Source organism: Haliotis rubra, unplaced genomic scaffold, assembly GCF_003918875.1.
Source record: "Haliotis rubra isolate DU_JTF1 unplaced genomic scaffold, ASM391887v1 Scf788, whole genome shotgun sequence".
In the NCBI taxonomy this organism is placed as follows: Eukaryota; Metazoa; Mollusca; class Gastropoda; order Lepetellida; family Haliotidae; genus Haliotis; species Haliotis rubra.
Window position 1 is genome coordinate 382,018 of NW_025767510.1, and position 25,946 is coordinate 407,963.

General features: G+C 40.4%; 1 protein-coding gene across 1 annotated transcript in view; it reads right to left on the minus strand.

Moving 5' to 3' along the window:
* Positions 1-457: 457 nt before the first annotated feature.
* LOC124261067 (deoxynucleoside triphosphate triphosphohydrolase SAMHD1-like) overlaps positions 458-25,946 on the minus strand; it is a 51,925-nt gene continuing 26,436 nt past the window's right edge. Inside the window, 11 exon segments of the mRNA XM_046695388.1 lie at positions 458-876; positions 1,146-1,286; positions 1,604-1,708; positions 2,854-2,952; positions 5,165-5,363; positions 7,911-7,967; positions 8,975-9,066; positions 18,368-18,532; positions 19,589-19,601; positions 19,603-19,634; positions 20,244-20,393. Of these exon segments, the coding sequence (XP_046551344.1) occupies positions 736-876; positions 1,146-1,286; positions 1,604-1,708; positions 2,854-2,952; positions 5,165-5,363; positions 7,911-7,967; positions 8,975-9,066; positions 18,368-18,532; positions 19,589-19,601; positions 19,603-19,634; positions 20,244-20,393 (1,194 nt within the window). The 3' untranslated portion in view covers positions 458-735.

The following is a 25,946-nucleotide window of genomic DNA, read 5'->3' on the forward strand; positions in this document are numbered from 1 at the left end:
TCTCAGTAAAGTACAGATTCTAGTACTTTTGGGGATGTGTCCCAGCTGGGATTCGAACCCACACCCCCAGAGTCAGGCACCTAATTGCCAGCATACCAAGTCAGCAAAGTTATTTATACAAATGTTCACAAGATGGTGAATTTATAAGCCCCAACATTAAGTTATAATTTGGCCAAGCAGATATCAAAGTTTGCTTGGCATGATGGAAAGCCCTGTAACTATTTCCTTTTTAAAAAAAATATGTTAAATACTCTTCAAACTTATCAGGTATCCTTACTCCATATTACAAACATGACAACGTTATAACACCAGCCTGCTACAGTATACTTTTCTACATCTCTTGACACATTAGGTGTCGAAAATTAACTCAAGAACATTAGGATAATTGCAAAATTTAACTTAACGCTGTGGTAAAGATTCCAGTGGAACATTGGACAATTACTCAAGATATGTTCTGTTTTGCCAGTCAGTCAGTTAGTCATAAACATACTAGGCATTCTATTACATACTACTTTTAATAAAGGTTTAATGTTTAAACAGTGAATTACATAAACTAGCAGTATTCTGAATTCTTAAGTAAAAATTTGAGATTGACCTGTAGAAATATGACACAAGACTATGAACTTCTTTCAACATATTTGTTTCCACACCTTGTATCATGAAACAATGCATTTAAAAAGTTAAATATATCATTCATTCAGAGACCTGTTCTGGTAAGATAGGGCCCCAAACACCCTAGAATGACAGTCTCTGCTTGAACTTCCCAGCACTTTGGGGAGTGTCTTCTCTCAATTCATCCGGGCTTTGATGGGGGGTGGATGCAGAGTTCTGGGAGGCACCACGTTTCACAACTGGAGTCAGCTCCCATCCAAAATGCTGCAACAAAATATCGGAGCTGGCTGAAATTTTGCTGTGAACAGTTGGTCAGTCATATCTCTGCTATAGCTAATAGTTTAATGCCATTTTTAGCAATATGCCAGCAACATCACAGCAGGGGACGCCAGAAATGGGCCTCACACATTGCACCCATGAGGGGAATCGAACCTGAGTCTTCAGCATGACGAAACGCTTTAACCATTAGGCTACCCAACAGCCCGAGTCAAGAAGGAAAGCAGCTGAGACAACCTGTAACAGTATGGGTGTACCTTGGGGGATTCCATGTTGTGTTGAGAGCACCAGTTCTCGAAGCACCGAGCGGCTATCCCAAGTTTGGCCTTCTGTTGTGCGTCTTTACAATAAACCAATATCATTTGCTCAGCAAATTTCTCAGGGAGCATTTGTGAGACCTACAACAGAAAATCATAACAGCTGAGCTTTTACTAATTAAAATCAGTTAATGATTCACAAACCTCGAACCCATGAATTGCTCATCTGCTCATCTGGCAAGGTGGTTGGAAAGTCATGGTAGGAGGATTGTGAATTACGGGTCCTTGGTTGGTGCACATTGGTGCCTCACAAAATGTGGCCAGTTTGAAACAAGATGACTTGTATACACAAACTACAGCAATAAATCAGACTTACAGCCTCAACGGAGTTGTGTTGTTGACAGAGCCATCCCCATTAAAGTATTACCAGAGAATGTATACATTGAACATCGACCTACCTCTGACTTTCGGACCTCCACAGCTGTGTTTGGGTCAGACTTGTTATAGAAGCGGACATTTTCTATTGGATTCTTGTCCTTCATGCCGTAATCCAGGTACACCAGCTGAAATATATGCATCAATGTATGGCTACCATGACATTCATCATACAAATCGTAAATCTCCCGTTACGTATCTGTTAGTCAGCTCTAGGAACAATGTTATAAGTAGAGTATTATGACGTTCTTATTCTATAGGTAGCACTACACAGGACAGAAGCCTTTTGTTGATACATTTCCTTCTTTGAAACAAAATTTGACTGGTTTGGTTGGTTTGTTGTTTACAGCCGCACTCAACAATATTGCAGCTATATGGCGGTGGTCTGTAAATAATTGAATCTGGACCAGTCAATCTAGTGATCAACAGCATGAGCATCGATCTATGCAATTGGGATGCGATGACATGTGTCAACCAAGTCATAGTCTGACCACTTGATCCAGTAAGTCGCTTTCCTACGACAAGCATGGGTTACTGAAGATCACTTTTAACCTGGATCTTCACGGGTGGTGCAGGGGTGGAAATAACCCATTGCCCAACGTCCGAGTTCAGCATTTTTTCTGTCGGGCAAGCAAATTTGTATATCACACTGTACTGGTGTCCAGTTGATTTTCCAATGTTAATTATGTTGTTCATTTTAAAAAATCAGCAAGAAAAGGGTCGGTATAGTGGACAAATTATCAGGGCAAGTGACTTTACATGTGCCACTGTACCGGAGTACACTGTCAATTTTAAAGTTATTTCCAACCCTGTGGTGACTTCGGACTTCGGACATGTATCACAACTGTGATCATGTGTTTTCTTATCAGACCAGAAATGTCAATACATACAATGTAGCATACACTGCATACATTACTTCTGTCAATTCTCAATTCTATACATAGTTACAGGACCCATTTGTCTGGTAAAACCCTGGACCAACATCTGATGTATTTATTATTATGGTAGACAAGTGGACTAGACTAGTGGTTAAAGCATTCACTTGTCATGCCGAAGACCCGGGTTCGATTCTCCACATGAGTACACTGTGTGAAGCCAATTTCTTCAGTCCCCCGCCATGATGTTACTGGAATATTGCTAAAGCGACGTACAACCATACTCATTCTCTATCAAGGTGGCAACAAGTTCATTGTTGCAACTACACTGCCATCCCCGGTGCTCAGTCATTCAGGTGAGCTAACGAATGTATAATGAGATGATGATGATTACTTACATGCACGACGACATCCTCAATATCCAGGGTGATCTCAGACTCCTTGTCATCATCAGTCATACTCTCAATCAGTTGACGCTGAATCAGTGGGATGTCATCCTGGAAATCACATCAACATGTTAAACCATGTTACACAGCCTCCAACTAGTAGACAAAACTCATGTGATGGTAGATTACAGGCACAAATGCATCCACCAAGTCACCTCTTATAACAAGTGAGTGAGTGAGTGAGTGAGTGAATATATCACTTTACGGGGAAGCACCAGAAATAGGCTTCACACATTGTACTGATGTGGGGAATCGAACCCATGATAAACGAAGGCTTAAACCCCTAGGCTACCCCTTCCCCACCGCCACTCTTATAACAAGTGTACCAGTACAGTTCCAAATCTCATCAGATTCTGCAGTTGTTAATTCTGAATTCTGCAGAAATTCGAGCTTCATGCAGAAATGTAGCTATCTTGCAGAAAATCACATTTGGAACTATCTTGTAGCTATCTTGCAGAAAATCACATTTGGAACTGACCTTGTGTACAATTTGGTATCTATCTGCCACCTTACTCATAAATAACTCTACAGAATTTTAACAAGCTGGTTGAAAACTGGTTTCAGTGTCTACCTGTTGCATCAGTTTACAGAAATGAATAGTTATTAATGCAGATTTGCATATGAGTTGTACTTTAATTTAACATATGAAGTACCGGTAGTTATTTGAGGTGCTTGTGTTATATTTGAAAAAAGGAACAAATGCTAAAACAAAGCCAGGAATACGTTTATCACACAAATGCCTGTAATAACTCAAACAGGTCCAAAACTACGAAAATCACCAAAAAAAACTAAGCTTAAAAGTATTGTGTGTGGAAGTGTCAAATATGGAACTGTGCCACCTTTCAGTTAAAGATGTCAATATACAATATACAAACAACATGAGACAACTTTTTCCAGAGTTGAAAAAAAATAAAATAACAAACAGCCGATATAAATAAGCAATGGGTATTCAATACTGTGTACTGTATGGACATTCAAAAGACTATTCTTGATATTAAGTTTTTTATCAGTTCATCTTAGAGACAAACGGACTGCACCTCACTAATATATATACACTCTGGTCTGCCATCTCCTGTGTGGTAGTTGTTGTTTAACACCACACTCAGCAATATTCCAGCTACATGGTGGCGGTCTGTAAATAATCGAGTCTGGACCAAACAATCCAGTGATAGACAGCATGAGTATCGATCTACACAACCGGGATATGTTGACAAGTGTCAACCAAGTCAGCGAGCCTGACCACCCAATCCCGTTAGTCGCCTTTTATGACATGCATGGGTTGCTGAAGACCAATTCTAACCTGGATCTTCACAGGATCCATCTCCTGTGAGTTCCTATATAATTTCAGCGTAAAAGTAACATATGTCTATTTTTAATCAAATAATGAAGTGATATCATGTACAACTCAGGGAACTGAAATGTGCAAAACTCTTCAAATCTTCCATTGTCTGATATTGCAACAGGTTTAAGCAGATGGCTTTGTGGCAAGCTGAACAAAAATGATTGTCATTGCAGTTTGAGGAATCGTGAATCTGAACACTCACATTGATGGCCTGAATCACTGATTTGAAATGGCACGATCACAAAGCATCTATTTGTATTCATGTGCAATTGAGGAACAGAGTACAGTAAAGCAAGCCTGTGACAATGTTTCATACAACACATAAGAGGTGTAATAATGCTACCATGCCAACGTACATGAGGGCTGTAATGAATCCACAATGATGCGAAAATATGCTACGTACCATGAATACTGAGTAACAGTTTTAAAAACAAGTCAGCAGTTGATGTATTATTCAACACATCCAGTGAAACAAGAACTGTATGATAACATAATAATTATTTGACATGTTTTGACTATGGCCAGTGACCACATTACTGTCAAATTAAACATTAAATAAAGGATGTTGGCTATTATCATGTTTGGCTTGGATATATTCCATTTTTCATATCTGGTTTTCATATATAACCTGTGGTGGGGTAGCCTTGTGGTTAAAGCGTTCGCTCATCACGCCAAAGACCCGGGTTACAATGTAAGAAGCCCATTTCTGGTGTACCCACCGTGATATTACTGGAATATTGCTAAAAGCGGACATAAAGCTAAACTCACTCATTCATATATAACACCAAAATTCAAGTAAAAACAATCCTTTTAAAAGTAATTACAAATATTCAATTATAGTTATCATGAACAACAAATTAAATGAGGGATTATTTTCGATTGACCAAATCTTATCAGCCGTAATGTGCACATCTGCCTCACCCCACTGATGATCCGGCCTGCACATGGCTGACTCTGCCCGACACATTTATACAGTTTGCGACACATGATGTTGTTGATGATGTTGCGAGATGCCTCCAGTTCTGGTGTCGTGGAGAGCATGACCTGATTCAGGACATGGTCAGTGAGTCGTGTGTAGGCCACCATGTCCTTGATACACTCAGACATCTTCAACATTGACCTGAAGCATAAACAGGCCTCAACTATTAGTTGTGTAACGATACGATATAATATTGTACATTGATACAAGGCCAACAACGCATCAGATTTCAACCAGTGTATTGTAATGCATGTGATAAATGTCAATTTCTGATTGGCTGAGCGCTCTTCCTTTATTTTCAATGTACCCTGCTTACAAGCATGTAACATTTTCTATGTTACCCGCTGGGAATGCCGAACTGTGGGAACTCATTTGGTACTTTGTGTTAGTAATTCTTTTTCTCGAAAAATTGAGTTAAGTATGACGTATGGAAACTGCAGATGTTTTGTGAATGTAAATAGATGAAAGGGAGACAACTCTAAATTTGTTTCTCTTGTCGTCTGTCATCGGTATTGGCTAATTGCCTAACTCTGGTACTCCTTATTACGATCCGATACGCATGCCTCAAACAGTTCAAAATTAACATAGAGGTGTTCGGTAAGATAAATACATTGTTCACTGGTCCCTCGGGGCCAATGGGTTGATGTACCCTTGATGTTTCTTTACACATAACATAAACAAACATAGAGGGTACATCAACCCATATCCCCTTCGTGACCAGTGAACAACTTATATTATCTTGCCTCACACATAAATGTCGTTTTCTGATTGGCTGAGTGCTCTTCTATTATTTTCTAAGTACCCCGCTTACAAGCGAGTAACATTTTCTATGTACCCAGCTGGGAATGCTGAACTCATTTGGTACTTCGTAGTAGTAATACTTTATCTCGAATAACATTGAATCGCGTATGATGTACAGAAATTACCGATGTTTTGCGAATGCGAATCGATGGAAGGGAGATAAATTTGTTTTTTTACTTGTCGTCATGTACTCTATACTATGATCCAATACCTGTGCTTCAAACAGTTCAAAATTACCACTGAAGTGTTCGGTAAGATACAGTACAACCAGAAATTATTGAGAATTTAAAGAATGTAAATTTTTCATTTTTTTCACTCATTACTCACGTATGTGAATATTAGCAGAACATAACTCCAGATTCAAGACAGGTGAAAAGTTAGTATTTTGTCAAGTCACCATGGGCAGCAATGCAGGCTTCAATGTGGCGGGGCATACTACTGATCAAAGAAGTTTGAAAGTCGTGGTCCATGCTGTCCCAATAGCGGACCACCTCTTCTTTCATTTCAGCAATATTTGTCAGATTTTTCTTATTGACACTTTCCTTCATAAGTCCCCAAACATTTTCTATTGGATTTAGGTCAGGGCTACAGCTTGGCCAATCTAATAATGTCATATTTTGGGTCCGAAACCAGGACTGTGAATGCTTTGAACAATGTTTGTCCTGCTGGAAAATCCAAACATTTCCATAGAACATGTGAGCAGATGGAAGTAAATGTCCCTCGAGAATATCTGTGTACCGCTCACTGTTCATTATTCCATTCAAAATACACAGAGGCGTTGCCCCTAACACATATATGCCACCCCACACGTTGAAATTTAGGACTGTACTTTGGGCTGATGCAAAGGTTTTTCAGTTTGTTTGGTCCAGAATTTCAGTGTATTAGGAAACAGCCACACAGAACTTGCATCTGAGAAAATCACATTGTTCCAGTTAAAATTTCTATTCTGTAAGCACCAGTTCAAACCTTCGGCTCCTTTTGTTCAGGTTTCATGATCGGTGATGGAATTCCTCGACTTTTCTGCCAACCCATTGCATGTAGCTCAGTTCTAATTGTCTCCTTACAGACAGCCACAGTTCCTCTATCAATCATATCCAGCCTTACGTTTTCTAAACTCCTTCGTTTGTTTTTAGAAACAAGAATACCAAGCCGCCTCCTGTCACCGACAGTCAATTTTCTGGGCCTACCTGCGCCTCCCTGGTGCTCAATGCCATATCTATTTGCAATATTTTTCAAAACACAATAAACAGTGGACAAAGGGATGCCTGTTCTAGTTGAAATCACTTTAGCTGATCTGGTGTCCTTGTTATAATACTCTAAAATCAACTTCCTCTTCTCTAAATCATCCATACTGAGGATCACTGAAAATGTCATCTGCTAGCAAGTAAACAAAGGGGGATAACTCTTCACAAACTAGTGAAAAAGGATTAACAGAGTTGTCTCTCTTGAATGAAACCAAGCACTTGATAGCTGGTCAAGGTTGTTTATACTAGAAATCCAAGTAAACATATTCCTAAAATTCTCAATAATTTCTGGTCATACTATAAATACGTTACATCAACCCATGGGCCCTCAGGGACCAGTGAACAACTGATAATATTCCATACACCGAGTAAATGTTGATGATGCTACATTCTTATTATTACCCCGATCAATGGGTCAATGCACACTCAGTTATGATTCTCAGCTTCCTGAGGAGTATGCCACCCAAGTTGCCAGTGAGGCGCTGGATCTTACCAGGCACAAGACCATTTCATGCTACAAGGTACCAAAGCTGCTAGACGGCGGAAGTGTAATCATGAACAAGTCACTTGATCCCATAGGCACATGCTACAGGTACAGCTGAACAAACAGTCACTTACTGAAGCTGGAAGTTAAATATCTCACCCATTTCTCCCTGGTATCTTGATATGATCATCAGCTTTGATCAGCGCTTCCACTATCCTGCAACAAGAATCAGTGCCACAAGACATGATAGCGGGAGGTGGATTCTGTAACCTAGAAACTGAGGGGATTGCCGTCACTATTCATATTATAAATGTCAAACCAAAAAAGAACACCTTGCATCACCAGTCATGTAAAACAAATGATTTTTTCTTGAGTGAGTGAGTGAGTTAAAATTTAAAGTCACATCGACAATATTTCAGCCATATCGTGACTGATTTTTTCTTGAGGGAGGGGAGTTATTACCAGAGAATGCATATAGACATACATGTATATCATGATAGAAATAGACAGAATATTGATTCTGGGTTTGGAGGTATATTTTCCATAACAAAATATGACACAAAAATAATATTTAAAATAGATAAAGTAACAATGGAAAAATGAATCAACACAATTAATGTTTGTGAGTCATAAGAATCATAGTCATAAACACTACATAAGGTTGTTGTCTTTTAAAAGCACTCAGGGGTGGTGGGGTAGCCTAGTGGATAAGGCGTTCGCTCATCATGCTGAAGACCCCTGTTCGATTCCCCACATGGGTACAATGCATGAAGCCCAATTCTGGTGTCATCCTTCATGATATTGCTGGAATATTGCTAAAAGCAGCGTAAAAATGTACTCACTCACTCACATTAAGCAGCCAAACACACACTTCTCTCTCCACAAATCTCTCCCTCTTTCTGAATGAATCATGCTGTCACGATGACACACAATGAACCAAGTCACCAAGCCCTATGACTTCATCCATTTGATTCCACTTTACAACACCAGCACAAACTGCTGGCGACCTAGCCTAACCTGGTAACTCCAAGAGGTATTGTGGGATGGGGTTAGCATCATGGTATTAATGATTGTACACAAACGATGTGATCAATGATGAAGGAATCAAAGTGCTAGGATCCTCAAGGGTGAAACTTTGTTCCAACATGTAACTTGATTTAGTTCTGGAATGGTTAGGATTAAGGTAGTGTATTGGGGGATATGTGTTTAAATGCAGTACTCACATGGCCTCCACAATCTTGTTGCCACGATGTTGGTACGCCCGACGATGCAGCGAGCTCCTTGTGTGGAACATATCATACAGCGAACCTGCTTCCTGGAGATCACAATTACTGCAGTCAATAAATCTGTTAGAATATTGGGATTTCTTAAGGAAGTTCTGATAAAAACAACCATGGAATTCGAAAAATAACATAAAAATTCATAAACTGGATTGAGATTGCCTGGCAAAATTAGACCTGAGTTGACAAATTAACGGATAGCAAAAATCAACACAAAATCAAGTATTCAAAAGAGAAGTATTATGAATCATTGCTGAGAGATGTGCATGGTGTACTGAACACATCCTCATGGAGACAAGAATAGGGTACTTTAGACCAAATTGGCACAAGAAACTATAAGGGAAGGCAAGTAAGACTGACTGAGTGAGTTTGGTTTTACGCCGCTTTTAGCAATATTCCAGCAATATCACGGCTGGGGACCCGAGAAATGGGCTTCACTCATTGTACCCATGTGGGGATTCGAACTCGGGTCTTCGGCATGACGAGCCAACGCTTTAACCACTAGACTATCCCACCGCCCAGGCAAGTAAGAGGTATGAAAGACTTATTTCAAATGCGAATACTATTGGGACGACCAAATTTTTGGTGGTGCTTGTCAAAGCATGGTGTAATGATGTCATTCTATTATTCTGCCCTACATACCAACAATGGATACAAATGTGCTTTGATTTCTATAGTGATAGGAAAATCTATAGGTGTAACAATATGGTAATGCAGTATTGTATTGTGATACAAGGTTCATGATACATTACATTGTTACGGTTTTACAACTCCTGTACCCCATACATGCAATTCATGACATTACAAGTTATATTGTTGTAAAAAACATGAATAAAACCAGGAACTCTTCAAGAACAACTAGACAGACCATGCGCCCGGCAGGCAGCAGGTTTAACCAGCTCTCTGATTTTCATGAAATTACTGAAGCATATTACCGCCATCACTGTCTGATCTGTCACAGAGCTGTGGAGTTCAAATTGTTTATTGTGAGTTTCTACTCACTAGCCACTTGACTGCTGCAGAGACAATAGGTATGACCAGCCGAGCAATCAGTACAGGCAACTGTGTTGCACAAGAAACAATGGAGCAACAATCAGCTCAGCTTCATACATGTTACAACAGGGGCGACCTGCTCAGCTTCAACAATGGGAAATCTCACAGAATTCCCAATGATGTAATGTCACTCATCAGAAGCCTTGGGGTAAGTGTAACTAAGCCAACTCAGAGAGGAACAAGGAGTGGAAGGCAGAAACAGAAAACAATCAACTGACTTCAATTATCGCTCACCATGTCACAGCAGAGAGGAATTTTAGATACCTAAGGATGGTTCTGTGGTACGCACAATCCATTAGGAACAAATCTGTGGAAATCTGGATACTAGTATTCTTATCATCACAGAGACTTGGCTGAAGGATACAGGTGATGAATCGAAGATAGCTGAGATGATGCCACCTGGATACGTATTTGTGAGTGTGCCCCGGAACCACACACGTGGAGGTGGGATTGGTATCATGTACAAAGCTAGACTGGATATCAAATTCACAAAAAATTATGAATTCCAAGCAGAATCATTTGAGGTTGTGAGCATGACAATATTTGTTCCAGGACGATTTGTGTGTACCATCCTCCTCCATCAAAAGCAAAATGTGCAAGTGTTTTTGGCTTTATCAACGACTTAACAAACTTCTATCACAACTGCATCACAAATGTGCCATTATCATTGGGGACTTTAATCAATGCTTTATTGTTTTCAAGGCCATATGACCCATAATACATTGTTACATTTTTTGTTCATTAATTGCCAGCATGAGTTTCAAAGATCAAAGATATTCTCCTCTTATGCGAAACACATTATACAGATATTTTCCCAGCATAAACAAGTGGGTACAATCAGTAGATTTTAAATTATCGATATTTTTGGTATGAGTGGATATACATGGAACATCATTACGAAATTCTTTGTACAGAGGACAATGATATATAATGTGACATTCATCTTCGGTAACTTTACAAAGAGAACACATAGAATCTTTATCTTGATAATCACTTAAGTCTTTTCTAATACACTGTATGCCTAATCGGGTTGAAGCAACATCTAAATAAGAGAAGCTTTTATATTTGATATCTTTAACATTGTATATGTACAATTCTGGAGAAAGTGAATGTTTTATAAAGGAGTAGAATTGTAATGACGTTCTATCAGATAGCTCAGAATGCCAATCTTGCCTGGCTGAGTCAATCACTCTTTCTTTAAAAAATATTTAAAACATATCAATATCCCCTACCCCTTGTTGAATCCATACATGGCCAAACCCATAAGTAAATAATAGATGCATTATATTAGTTGCCCAATTAGGACCGTTTTTATTACACAATTGTTTCATCATAAGATACGATTGGTGAGGATATCTATATGACGGCATGGTGATTAATTTCAGCCAATATCTTATACAATTCTTGTATGATTTCACATATAATGGATATCTCCCACACTCACCATACAAAGCAGCATTAGGAAATGACTTACTAACATTTAATAAATATCTGCAAAATGATCGGTGAACAATTTCTAGCTGCTTCATTTCCTTTGAATCCCCATATTTCGCTACCATACATTAAAATCGGTACAATTTTCGTGATCGAATATCTTAAAGGCATCTGTAATATCTATATTATATTTCATGTAATAAGACATTTCAAAGGGAATAAGGCTTTGTTTGCTTGTTATGATAAAACGGTACAGGCTCTTGTCCATACAAGCTTAGGGGTCATCATGATACCCAAATATTTATATGCATTAACTACTTCTATTTGTTCATCATTATAAGTCCACTTTTCATATCGCGGATAATGGTCCCCGTTTCTGAAGACAATCACTTTTGTTTTGTCGAGATTGATCTCCATGCCCCATTTCAAACAATAATTATGTAGGAAATCTAGCTGTTTTGCAACTTCAGAGGGGTATCAGCCACTAATACTAGATCATCTGCAAATAGTAATGATAACACATTATACATTTCCTCTGATATAAATACACCATTGTCAAAGTTTGACTCATTGTTTCGAGAGTTCCTTGATAAATATCGAAAACAACAGGGGGCTAAGAGCACAACCTTGTCTAACTCCTGTAGAGCAAACAAAATAATCAGATAATTTATTTCCACCAATAACAACTGCAGACTTCACCTTATTGTACAAATCTTTGAGAATATTAAATATATTTCCATGTATACCATTATTTAAAAGGAGAAATAAAAGCTTTGTCTATTAACCATATCGAAAGCCTTTTTGAAATCAACGTATGCACAGTAAAACCTTCCTTGTTTTCTTGTTGTATACTTTTGGATAATAGATTGCAGGATAAAATGTTATCTATTGTCGAATGGAGTTTTCTGAAACCACCCTGATATTCTCCGATAAGGCAATTACTCTCAATGTAATCATCTATTCAGCCTGTTAATTATATTTGTAAACAGCTTGCTCATAGTATTAAGCAAGGAAATGCCTCTATAGTTGTTAGGTTCAATTAGGATTACCCTTCTTATAAATAGGCATTATTATTGCAGTACTCCAAGCTTCAGGAACTCCCTTTATCTAGAATGCGATTAAAGAGAAGAACAAGATATGGGGAAATAAATTCTTTAATAATCTTGAAAAATTCTGATGGTATTCCATCATTACCCGGCGCTTTATTTGGTTTCGATCTATCTATTGCTGCCTCTACTTCACATATAGTTATAACATCTGATAGATCATTGTCACCACATTTGCTACAATTATGACAATCATGTTCATTAACAAAAGTTTCAATATAGTCATCAAACACACTGTCGCCATTCATGTTTAACATAGGGTTCAATAAATCTTTAAAATACCTAATGCCACATTTCTGCAGATATATTACAGTTATTATTTGATTTAGGTGAATATTTCTTAACAAGACTCCAAAAGCTTTTATAATCATTACTCTTGGATGCTTCAGTTAACGCTTTTGGAGACACTTTCACAAAATAACCTTTGTTTCCTTTTACACAGCTGTTTAAACCCTTTTCTGCTTTGATCATATACACTAAAAGTAGCTGTAGATGGATATTGTCTAAGATGATCTAAATATTTATATTTGGTTTTCTTAGCCAACTGACATTCTAAATCAAACCACTCTGGCTGTTTTCTTTTATGATTCTTACTTCTTGTAAGCATAGACTTTCCACTGTAGTGTAGTATATCTACCAGACTACCTGCAGCTCTCTCAATGTCATCATTAGAGACATATTCCATAAACTTACTGAGACTATTACATGAATAATCTGATTTAAAATTATCAGTAAATTCTTCTCTATATTCACCTTTCCATCTATAAAATAACCTGTCAGCATATTGTGGTACAGTAGACCACACCCTCACATCTCTCTCACTGAAAAGGTTAATGGTCAGTGTTAGAGGGAGATGGTCTGACTCGCCTAAGTGATATAACGCTAAAATCAGTCACAGTTGGGTACAAGCAAGATGACACGATATGTAGTCAGGAGTACTGAATCCATTTGGACCAATATAGGTAAAGTCACCAGACGCATTAGACCATCTTCCATTTAGTATATTGATATTAAATAGTCTGCATAAGTCTAAAAACTGCTTCCCATAATTATTGACAACATTGTCCTTGTTAACACGGGTGGAGGGGGTGTTGAGGTGGCATCGTACATAAAATCTTCAAGAGGCAGGAAGTCGATACTGTCATCTTCGATATGATCCAGCTCGCTACCAGTTCTGGCGCTTAAATCACCACATAGCAAGATGTCACTGTCTGGATAGTCAGTCTTGAGGTCAGCCAGACGAGCTCCAAGAGTCTCTATTCCATCACAGTAGTCGCCGTTTCTGGCTAAATGTAGATGAACAGCAGTATCACTACAGAATTATTTATGTTAGGTATTTTACTGATAAACAAACACAGTCGCCCAGTGGGGCTTGACTCTAGAAAATAGATCACTTAGTGTGCCTGAAAGGGTATACAGCTTTTACACCACCACTATACCTTCCAAAGTGTTTTACTTTAGGGCTGCACCGACTGAGAAAACATTTATATGATATAAACGCATTTACAAAATCCTCAGTGTTCTTTGCCCAAGTTTCTAATAAACATATGATATCTAATTTATTTAAGAAGGTAATGAAATCAGGGTTACTTAACTTATTATGTAACCCATTGACGCTCCATGATACCAGGGAAGTACAGGACGATCAGTTGTTTGGTTCTTAGGGTTTGGAAATTGAGGTGAAACGTCGTAATATCATCTTGAGGTTCAGGGTCAAGGCCGCTGTCCCATTTGCTGGTAACGGGTCCCGAGGGTGGGTCTGGAGGCACCTCTACACCGCTATGTTACGGTTAACGCCATCGTACCTGTATGTCACCTTCTCAATGACCAGTTTATCCTCAACTAGGTGCAGCCTTCCCTTCCTCTCTCGCTTGTACCATGAAAGGGATTAAAGTTTTCTTATAGCACGAAAGCGATGACTGAAATCTTGTGAGACTCTGTGTGTTTTACTGCCTTTAAGACATGTCCTAGCTGCAGCAAGAACAGTGTCTTTATCGCCTCGACTTACAAACTTTGCTATGATTGGTGCCGGTGAAGTTTTAGTTTTAAGTCTATGGACGGTGTCTAACATTATAGAAGAAGCGCCTGGTATCTCAAGTGTATCCGATATGAAATCTCGAATATGGATCTGAGAGTCAGTAGGAGACTCCTTGGCTTCACCTGGAATACCAAAAATAGAAGGTTGTTTCTTCGGGAATATGATTCAGACCTGTCTACCATGTCTTCTAGTGTCTGTATCCGGCATTGATCCTCAACAAGTTTTCTGAGGTCTATGCCATCACTTTTGACCTCAGCAACATCTTCTTCTATTTTCCCTAGATCTAATATCCATTTTCTTAGAAAGTTCGGTCATTTCAGTCTTCATACTGGAAACATTTTTGTTTAATTCAGCAATTTGTTTTGTAAGTTCGATAGAGCATTAGTTGTAGCAGTGGTTGCGTTATTTAAATCATCAGTGTCGCATGGGTTGGTGAGTGTAGTTTGACGTGTTTTACGTCCGCCAATTGGACCAGGATTACTTTCGGCGTCGCCGTCCCTAAGTAGAGTATTTGTAAACACAACGTCACCCAGAAAGGTAGGTCACTGGGACGACATTAGGACAAGTCATGCTCGGCGTGCAGTGAGTGAAGCACATGATATCCGGATTGCATATTGATGGAAAAGGTACAAAATGGTTCTGAAATCTGTCTATAAACTCACCAATATGTCCTGAATAGTTGTTTCCAGCGACTGCAAGCGCTAATATCACCGTGAGCACAACCGAAACAGAATATATCCTGTAAGCGAAGTTCATGCCGGGAGTCCATGTTGTGGAGTCACAATAGTCCACGTCGATGTGACAGACTTGTTTATGTCCAGACGGGGTGGAAAAACACCCGATTTTGCATCTCCATACCTCAGTCGTTATCCCCATGATTTCCGATGTACACTGCCTTATTATTGCCGTTGGATGTGTCCTTTGACGTTGGATTTTGTTGAAAGTTAAGAGAGGCAAAATATCATGACTGTATTTTCTCACGCATGCGCATTTCATCCACTATGATTCACATGATAAGCCAGACTTGAAACGTGTCATGAAGCTCTGTAAAACACATGAGCTAGTACAATGTCTGCATAGTACCACGCACAGGTGTGGACATATCATTGACTAGGTTCTTACTACGGAGAATTCATCATTGATACAGAGAATTCAAGTAGATGATGTGTCGTTGTCTGACCACTCTCCTGTAACAATCGAACTAAACCTTAAGAGGCCTAAAGCACAAACAGAACTAATCTCCTGTAGGAATACTTGGAAGATAGACAAGAATGTCTTCCGTCAAGATCTAGAAGAGTCAAATCTTGTACACTGACCTGGACGGTTGTGTGATCGTTACAATAAAACTCTATCGCCTTTGCTTGAAAAGCACGCTCCAGTCACAGTGAAACAGATTTCAGTTAGGAAATCATCTCCATGGTACGGTGACGAGATTCTTCAGGCAAAGAGAGCTAGGCCATGCGCAGAAAGGTTGTGGAGGAAACCAAGTTGGAGATTAACAGGCAGATATACTGTTTCGAGAGAAACAATGTCACTAAGGCTATCCGCTTAGCTAAAGCTAGGTATTGCTTGAATAAGATAACAGAATCTGCCACCACCTCTGGTGTACTTTATGACTTTCTATTTTCTTTATTGGGCAAGACCAAGGATAGTACACTCCCAAAGTCAGAGGATTCAATGGCTTTGGCAAACACTTTCAGTCATTATTTTGTTGAGAAAATAGAGAAGATTGGGACATTTCTAGACTCGCAGTCATGTGTTACACCTGAATTATCACAGAAATTCCAAGGTAAACATATTGCCTCTTTCAAATTATTCACAGATGCTGAGATTTTACATATCATCAAAACCTCTAAACCCACAACTTGTGCACTGGATCCTGTTCCCACAAAGCTGATTTTTTACAATATTGATATTCTTTTGCCTGTCATGACCAGACTGGTTAATCTCAGCTTGTCAACTGGCAGTGTACCAACGGCCTTCAAGGAAGCGGTTGTCAAGCCCTTACTGAAGAAATCGAACTTGGATAGTGCATCTGTGGAAAACTATAGACCAGTGTCAAATCTCCCATTCTTATCTAAGGTCCTTGAGAAGGCTGTTAAGTGCAGGTTATCTGCTCATCTTCTTCAAAATGACCTCTTTGGCAAGTATCAATCTGCTTATAGAGCTTCCCACAGTAAGGAAACAGCTCTGTTATGTATCATGAATTACCTTCAGAATGCTGCGGACAATGGCCAAGTTGGTCTCCTTGTACTATTAGATTTGTCTGGGGCATTCGATACAATCGACCATTCAACATTGACACACCAGCTTGAATATCAGTTTGGAATAACCGGTGTAGCCCTGGGGTGGTTCACATCATATCTCTCTGATAGATGTCAAACAGTACACATATCCAATGTGTCTTCACAAGGAGAGTTTCTATCTTTCGGTGTACCCCAAGGATCCATGCTTGGTCCTCTCTTGTTCACGTTGTACATCATGGCTCTTGGTGATTCTATCGAGGCTAAGGTGTTGATTATCATGGCTATGCAGACGACATGCAACTTCTGAGAACATTTGCAGTCAGAGACTCCCAGAATGCTATCTCCCATCTAGAGGAGTGTACTATTACCAGCAAGTCATGGCTGACTTGTAACAAACTGAAGATGAATGATGGAAAAACTGAAGCAATCATTTGTTGGAAAAACCAGAAAACACATCCTTTTGTAGACAGGGACATTTCTATTGGTAATGCTAACATACAGTTCTTTTCTGCTGTCAAAAACCTTGGTGTTTTGATTGACTCTGATCTGCAAATGGAGAGCCAGGTTACCAACACTTGCAGAAGCTGCTATCACCATCTTCGCAACATTGTCACATTCGACAAATGCTCTCCAGAGCAGAGGAGCCACTTGTGTCCTTGTACGCTCGTTAGTCCAATCCCGTTTAGACTACTGCAACAGTCTGTATTATGGCTTGCCAGAGAGACTCCTCACAAAGCTGCAGACGGTGCAGAACACTGGTGCAAGGATCATCAGCAGAACAAAGAAGCGTTTTCACATCACGCCTGCCTTGAAGACCTTGCATTGGCTGTCAGTACAAGCAAGAATAGAATTTTAGACTCTCACACTTGCTTATCAATGCTTTCACTCAACTGCGCCAAGTTATCTAACTGACCTACTCTCCAAGCACAGTCCTGTGAGAACATTAAGATCAGGAAATCTCCATCTTCTGGAGATACCAAAACGCCATCTGAAGTCATTTGGCTACCGCTCTTTTAGCTATGCTGCTCCTTTTCTCTGGAACTCTGTTCCCATGATATTAGACTGTCACCAACCCTAGAAAACTTCAAATCTCATTTAAAGACATTCCTTTTCCGAAAATACTATCACTGCTAGATTTCTGCATTCCTACTCATTTTAAATACCGTGTATATACTCATCATAGCGCTTAGAGAAGACACTTAGTGCCTGGAGTATTTTAGCGCTTTATAAATTCACTAATTATTATTAATTATTAATTAGTTTCTGCAGATTGTTTTGTATTTCTTGGTTGGCTGTAAACATCAAAACAGTGCCTCCTGGTTTGTATGTTTCTCCACAACAATTTCCTATCAGGATGCAAAGTTTTCACCCATATTTTCATCACATATAACATCGCTACCTCACAATCTCATTACAGTTCAAACAGAGTCCCTCACACACTCATGTCAGTATTACAAACCTTGTCCCGAGCACAGATCTGCATGACCCCCTCAACAGGGATGACCCGGGAAAACTTCATGAAGCGGTTGTGATCAAAGTTGTTCTTAATGCCCAGCATGTGACAATCTCGAGCAAAGTAATCCCACTTGTCAACATCAATACCATTTCTCTTGTTGGCAACAATCTGGAAAAAAATATACAATTAACAAGTTCAATTATTGCACAGCATAAACCCACACATGAAGACTGTTCTATAATCCCAATTAGGCTGTCTTAATGCGATATTAATATACTGGGAGAAACAAAGAAACACATGAAAATTCAATTGTTCCTTTAATATTTTCCATTTTCCTTACCAGCTTTGAATAGCTCTGTGAGAGGAAATCTGAGAATATATAAAGGCACACTGATATGAAGTGGTGTTCCCTTATTTGTTTCCCTCAGTATATTTATGTCAGAGAATGGGAGTCATAGTTGTCAGAGTTACGATTGCTTTGTGGAATGATGCCTTGTACTGTTACAGCGAAATGAAATTCAGTGGTCAAAAGGTTAAGCAGAGTCATGGTAGTCAAGCTAAAGTGAGTAAGTGAGTGAGTTTTGGTTTTACACCACTTTTAGCAATATTCCAGCAATATCACAGCAGGGGACACCAGAAATGGGCTTCACACATTGTGCCCATGTTGGGAATCGAACCCGGGTCTTCAGTGTGACAAGCAAACGCCTTAACCACTACGCTACCCCACCGCCCCTAGTCGAGCTATAAGGTCACTAATGCAGGCTGAGTGAGTGAGTGAGTGAGAGTGAGAGTGAGAGTGAGAGTGAGTGAGTGAGAGTGTGAGTGAGTGAGTGAGTGAGTGAGTGAGTGAGCGAGCGAGTGATCGAGTGATCGAGCAAGAGAGTTCAGTTTTACGCTGCTCTCAGCAATATTCCAGCTTTATGGCAGCAGTCTGTAAATAATCGAGTCTGGACCAGACCATGTAGGCTGAAGACAACAGCATGAACTAGTTCCACTGCTGGTTCTCATAGCAAACATAGTGCTTTCAGTGTACAGAACACAGCAAAATATGTATCAATCTGTATATCTGTATGCATGTGTTCATCTGTAACATATGAATTTCAATAAACATGGAGATATCTCTGCATCTAAGGAGATTGTTTCTGGTCATTAAATTGTATGAGAAACAGCTCTCCTGGTCTTAATTTTGCAAGATCACTGTATACTTCAAAAATATATACTTACTTCATACAGGAATCTTTTTCTTTGGTTCTCCTTGGTAAGGATAAACCTGGAATATCATGAAATGATACAACAGACATTCTCAAAAAGTCTAAAATATAGACTTTCAGCATTACAGTGTCGGAAACAGTGTATTTTCATTCCATTATTGGAGTGAGTTGGTGGAGAGGTTTTATCGCTGCTTTTAACATCTTTCAGGGTGTGAGTTTAGTTTTACGCCGCACACAGCAATATTCCAGCTATATGACAGCAGTCTGTGAATAATCGATTCTGGACCAGACAATCCAGTGATCAACATCATGAGCATCGTTCTATGTGATTGGGATACCATGACATGTGTCAACCAAGTCAGCGAGCCTAACGGCCCGATCCCGTTAGTCGCCTCTTACGACAAGCATGGGTTGTTGAAGATCAATTCTAACCCGGATCTTCATGGGTAGAAAGGAAAGCTCAAAGTGGTGCAAGGAGTTATGTTATCACTTTGGTGAAACACATGGTATGAAAAAAATTAGGATCACAATCAGATCTAATTCATCAGTCATACCCAAGAACACTTGATCAAGCATGACAAAAATCAAAATCTGTATAGTGAGTTGCAGCAGTATTACACAGCAGTTCTTAGCTTCAAATATTGCATTATATTCTTTCAAAACTCAACAGTTTGCGTAAGTTCTTCTTCCGGGGGGCCCTTGATTTGTTCCTTGATAAAGATGCGGTCAGTTTCAGTCAAACCAAACTGTGCAAACACAGATTCCAGGCTGTTCTCCTTTACCAAGTGATCAAACATTTCTACAGAAGCGTCTTCATGCTGCAGCAGAAACAATATTTTAGAATATGACAAATTATCAATTTCAGAATGTCACTGCTCAAATGGAACTGATTATGAAGATGGCTAAAATGAAATTGAAATAATAAGTATCAAAGGTAATCTCAATATCACAGCGGGGGACACCAGAAATGGGCTTCACACATTGTCACCATGTGGGGAATCAAACCCCGGTCTTCAGTGTGACGACTGAACACTTTAACTACTAGGCTACCCCACCGCCCCTTGAGTCATAAAGATCTAATCTTATCTTACTTAAACACTTAGTCAATAGCATTTCATCACCCCGTAACAACTAAACCAGTGAAATCTCACCCAGCAACAACTGAAGCAAAGAAATCTCACCAAGTGACAACTGAAGCAAGGAAATTTCACCCAGTAACAACTTAAACACTACAATTTCACCCAGTAAAAACTAAAGCAAGGAAATCTCACCCAGTAACAACTGAAGCAAGGAAACCTCACCTAGTAACAACTGAAGCAAGGAAATTTCACCCAGTAACAACTAAAACACTACAATTTCACCCAGTAACAACTAAAGCAAGGAAATCTCACACAGTAACAACTGAAGCAAGGAAATCTCACACAGTAACAACTGAAGCAAGGAAATCTCACACAGTAACAACTAAAGCAAGGAAATCTCACACAGTAACAACTGAAGGAAGGAAATCTCACACAGTAACAACTGAAGCAAGGAAATCTCACACAGTAACAACTGAAGCATGTAATTTTCTGACTAAAAGTGATATTTTATACTTATCCTGACTCATGCTAATTATGCTTGTCTCCTTCCTTTTGCGAATGATAGTGGAACACTTGAAATCCCTTGAAGATCCCTTCAAAAAAAGCGGACGTAAAAATCACTCATCGACGAGTAGTCTCCCTTTCCTCCCTTTTTGCTCCCTTTTTGGTCACATGACCAGCCATGTTTGTCACTCTCTCCGTATGTAAGCCCGACACCCGGATGTACAGGAAAATCCAGAGTGCCATAAGAGGGGAGGTTGGGAGGGCTAACCTCATGAGTCAGGATAATTATAAAATATCAATTTTAGTCAGAAAATTACATATTTTTCCTTATCCTGACTCATGCTAATTATGCTTGCAGAATCCGTCGGAAACGGTGGGGGGTCAGGCCACGTTCTGGATTCACTGGTTGTTGATTTACGTCCTGTATTACCCCCCATGGGAACTAATGACGGCACTGTAGAAGATTCTGTTCTTTCAACTTCTCTCTGATGAGTCTGGGGAGGATTCTCAACTTGTCAGATTTGTTCCGAAACTTCTCCTGACATTTTCGTGTGGATTTAAGATATACCCTTGTGTCATGTAAGTTCGATCACTTAAGAACTGTCGCTGAATTTTCAAAGTTATATTCATATAATCTATTTTCAAATCTCTTACCTCTAAACTTGTTTATTTATGTCAAACATTTCCAAAATCCAGGTATTTTTACTGCTTTTCACAATCGCGGCATGGCCGCCCTCTCACTGTCAACACAAGTGACCCAGAAAGCTACGTCACATAAGTTCGATCATATGATTGGCTAGCTTGTCGCGTAAACAGGATGACTTGTAAGGACGATCTCTTGTGTCAAATTCAGAGCTAGAGCAGTCCCAAGTAATTTTATGGTATTTATGTCCATGAAACGTTCATTTTATGTTTCAATACTTCTAAAAACTATGAAAAGTCACAAATATTCAGCTTATATAAAAGTATTATGCAGGGAATTATTCTTCAGGCCCATCGTGACGGGCATCAAACCTCAGAATGTAGACAAACACCACGAACTGGCTGGAAGAAACATAAATGTGTTCTGTGCTGCCATGTAGGATGGGTACATTGTGCCAAGGTTGTATTTATCAATGAGGCAATAGCTCAAACTCCATCATGTACAAATTCACGGAAATTCTCAAAAAGCATTAAGTTTTCTATTATATAAGAAATGGCCCTTACTTGTTTCCAAAGTTTTAAATTTTGACAAGGATATCACGTTTCTGGACATGTGACAATTAGACCAGCAACGTAAACAAACAGAAGACAGGGGTGCTGTCAATTTACAACGTGTGATAAAGTTACATTATTGATCTAGGGTTAAAAAGTAGTTGTTTGCTGAAAATGAGCCATAACTTACATTTGGTAACTTGACACAAAACATTTTCCGGTCCAAACGAATGAAAGTGGTGTCACCAGAAGATCAAAGCTGCAGATATCGTAAGTTATCGCTACGTATTGCGACAATTACCATTCAAAATGGGTGATCGAGGTTACATGACAATCAAACTTGTGTGACTTGACGATACTAATATTCCATGAGTTATCTATTGCAACTCCATCTCTTGATGCGCGCATCAAGTGGAGATGCGACCCTTCTTCATGTACAAGTATGTTCTATACAAGTACAGGGTCTATCATTCATGCTGGTCTGTCCTAGACGTGTGCATGGACTTTATAGCCATTGCTCTCCAGAGCGTTGGTTTTCACAAGTCACGTGAAAAGGGGTGAGATTTACTCAGTGCCTTTGTAGAACCATTAGTTGTTGTGCTACAACAAGTGGCCCAAACTGGTGAATGCCTGAGACGTCTTCAGCGGCAATGCCTCTGAGGTAATGGTTGGCAAACACTGTGTCCGATCTCCAAAAGCAGCCCTCCATTATAGTTGTAATCGAGCAGTTTCCATGCAGAGCAAGTGTTGACGCCAGGACTCTGACTTCGTGTGGGTTGGAGGCTCAAGTCCTGCTGCTTTAAAGGCCCTTAGTATAACGGCTCTCATCCAGATCGATATCGTTGTCCGTGAGACTTCCGTGGGCGTCTCAGTGGATAAGGGGATGAATAGGCGCTTGAATTTTTGTCTCCTTGTTTTAGTTCTCTGAAGGTAGACTTTAAGTGCTCTGACTGGGCATAAGGATAGATCCTGCGTATCCTGTGGCCCAAGGACTGTTGACAGTGCTGGGATGTGGAACTGTCTGTCAGGCTGGCCAGGCAGTTGGTTCTTGGCGATAAATCCCATCTCAGTCCAAGATGTACGATGTCATGATGTCTTGATTCAAATCGTGTTCGTTCAAAGTCCAGAGCATGTATTTCTGACATCCGTGACGCTGTTGCTAGGACGATCAATAACAGCGTTTTCTGAGGTAGTAGTTCAAAGGATGTCCGTGCTAGAGGCTCGTAGGCATCACTGGTGAGATGTTGTAGAACTATGTTGAGGAGCCTTAAATTTCTTTTGTTGGTCTTCCCACTTGAACGATTGAGTAGTGCCAGAATCTCTGGTACTTTTGTCAGCTTGATACCCGTTTTCATGGTGATAACTATACTGAGGGCAGCCAAGTACGTTGAGATGTTGAACCTTTTAAGTGTCTCGTCTGTCGAAGATGACATAAGTATTCTGCCACTTGAGGATGTGTTGCTTTCACCGCTGTAAAGCCTTTCCTCTTTGCATACTGTTCAAATCTCTGCCACTTGTCGTCGTACTAGTTGCAAGTTGATCTGCGTAGAGCTACTGTAACTGCTTTCGCTGCTCTGGCAGAGTACCCTCTGGTCTTCAGGCAAGCTTTAGTACGCTCCACGCGTGTAGCTGGAACAGTGTCGGGTTCCCGTGAGCTTGCTTGGTGTGTGGATGGACGAGTAGGTTCGACCACTCTGGTAGTTTCAGGGTTGGACTTCCAAGTTCTTGTATGAGGACGGGAAACCATACCCTCGCTGGCCAATAGGGTGCGACCAAAATCAGTTGCAACGTAGTCGTCTGCTTGATTTTCTGTGGTACTTGTGGTAGCAGTGCAGGGGGTGGAAACGTGTAAGCGTTTAGTCCTTCCCATGAGATGCTTAGAGCGTCTGTTGCCCATGCCTGAGGATCTGGAATCGGTGACACGAATGTTGGTAGCTGTTTGTTGAACTTTGTTGCAAACAGGTCTATTAGTGGGGATCCTATAGTCTGTATGATGAACTGGAATGCTTCTGGATGCAACATCCATTCCGTTGGGGATGGTTGTAGTGGATGAGACAGGGCGTCTGCTATGACATTCCTTGCTCCCGGAATGTGGCATGCCTTCATGTAGATGTTCAGGTCGTCGACTATGCTGAACAGGAGAAAGCTGAGTTGTATCAGACTTGTTGATCTTGTTGACCCTTGTTTGTTGATGTAAAACGCCACTGTGGAGTTGTCTGTGTGTACCAAGAGTCGTGCGTTCTTTGGTATGCTGGACCAATGTTATAAAGCGTTGATTACTGCTTTCATCTCCAACAGATTGATGTGTGACTTCTGATCCTGACTTGACCACTTCCCTGCTGCCACTTCGTTGTTGAAGTGCGCACCCCATCCTTGTATGGAGGCATCCACATAGAGAGGAGTGTTGCAAACCGGCTCTGTCAAAAAGGTTCCTACACAAACATTCGACTTCCGAGTCCATCATAGGAGATATTGTTTCAGGCTGTCCGGTAGTATTAACGGATCTAGGCTGTCTGGAAGGGCGTTCTTAAATACTTGTAGTGGGCGCAACTGTAGTCTCCCTCTGCGAGTCATGTCTTGAGCTGAAGTGAGTAGACCGAGCATGCTTTGCCAAGCACGTAGTGTCAATGGAGAGAGCATTGCTTGAGATATCATCTGTTGTATCTTGACCCAACAATCCTCTGGAACGACTATGCGATTCACTGGTGTGATGAGTCGAATTCCTAGAAATTGCAGATCTTGTTTCGGCTCCAGTTCCGACTTGAGGAGATTTACCAGCCATCCTAGTTGAGTGAGCAGCCTGATGGTGAAATCTAGTTGCAGTCTGAGTTGACTGGGATCTTGATTAGCTTGAATCCCGTCGTCCAGGTAGAAAGCACTGCGTAGACCACGACGATGTAGATATGTGACGATGGGCTTGGTCACTCGAGTAAACAACCAGGGGGCCGACGATATTCCAAACGGTAGAACCTTCCACTGGAAGTGATGTCCGTTGAAAAGGAATCTTAGGTATTTCCTTGAGTCTGGATGTATCGGGATGTGGAGGTACGCATCTTGTAGATCTATGCTGGCGAGGTAGTCTTCGGGACGAATGAGATGTCGGAGCTGAGGAAGACGTATCATCTTGAATTTTGCTGGTCTGCGTAGATACTCCCAGTTGAACTTCCTCATGTTGTAGATGAGCGGAAATTTCTCCTTGGAATTCTTCTTCGGTACCAGGAAAATTGGGGAGTAGAACCCGGGCCTGATGAGATCTTGATCTATCTCTTCTACTGCCTCCTTGTCAAGTAGGATCTTGATAGCGTCATCCAGTTTCTCTATCTGGTCGGCTGCATAGTTGAAGGCCATCGGATTGCTTGTGAGCTGCGGGTTGGCCTCCAACTGTATCTTGTACCCTCTGCGTAGTATCTGGGACACGTAGTCGTCTTGTAGGATTCCCCAATTTTCCCAGTATCGTTGAAGACGTCCACCCACTGTCGAAGGTTGTACAGGAACGGCTTTGGGTGGAAGACTCCAGTCGTTCCGAACCTGGCCTTCAGCGCTTGATTCCTCCTGCACCCCTAGGTGCTCGGCCTCTTCCAGGGTTACCTCTAC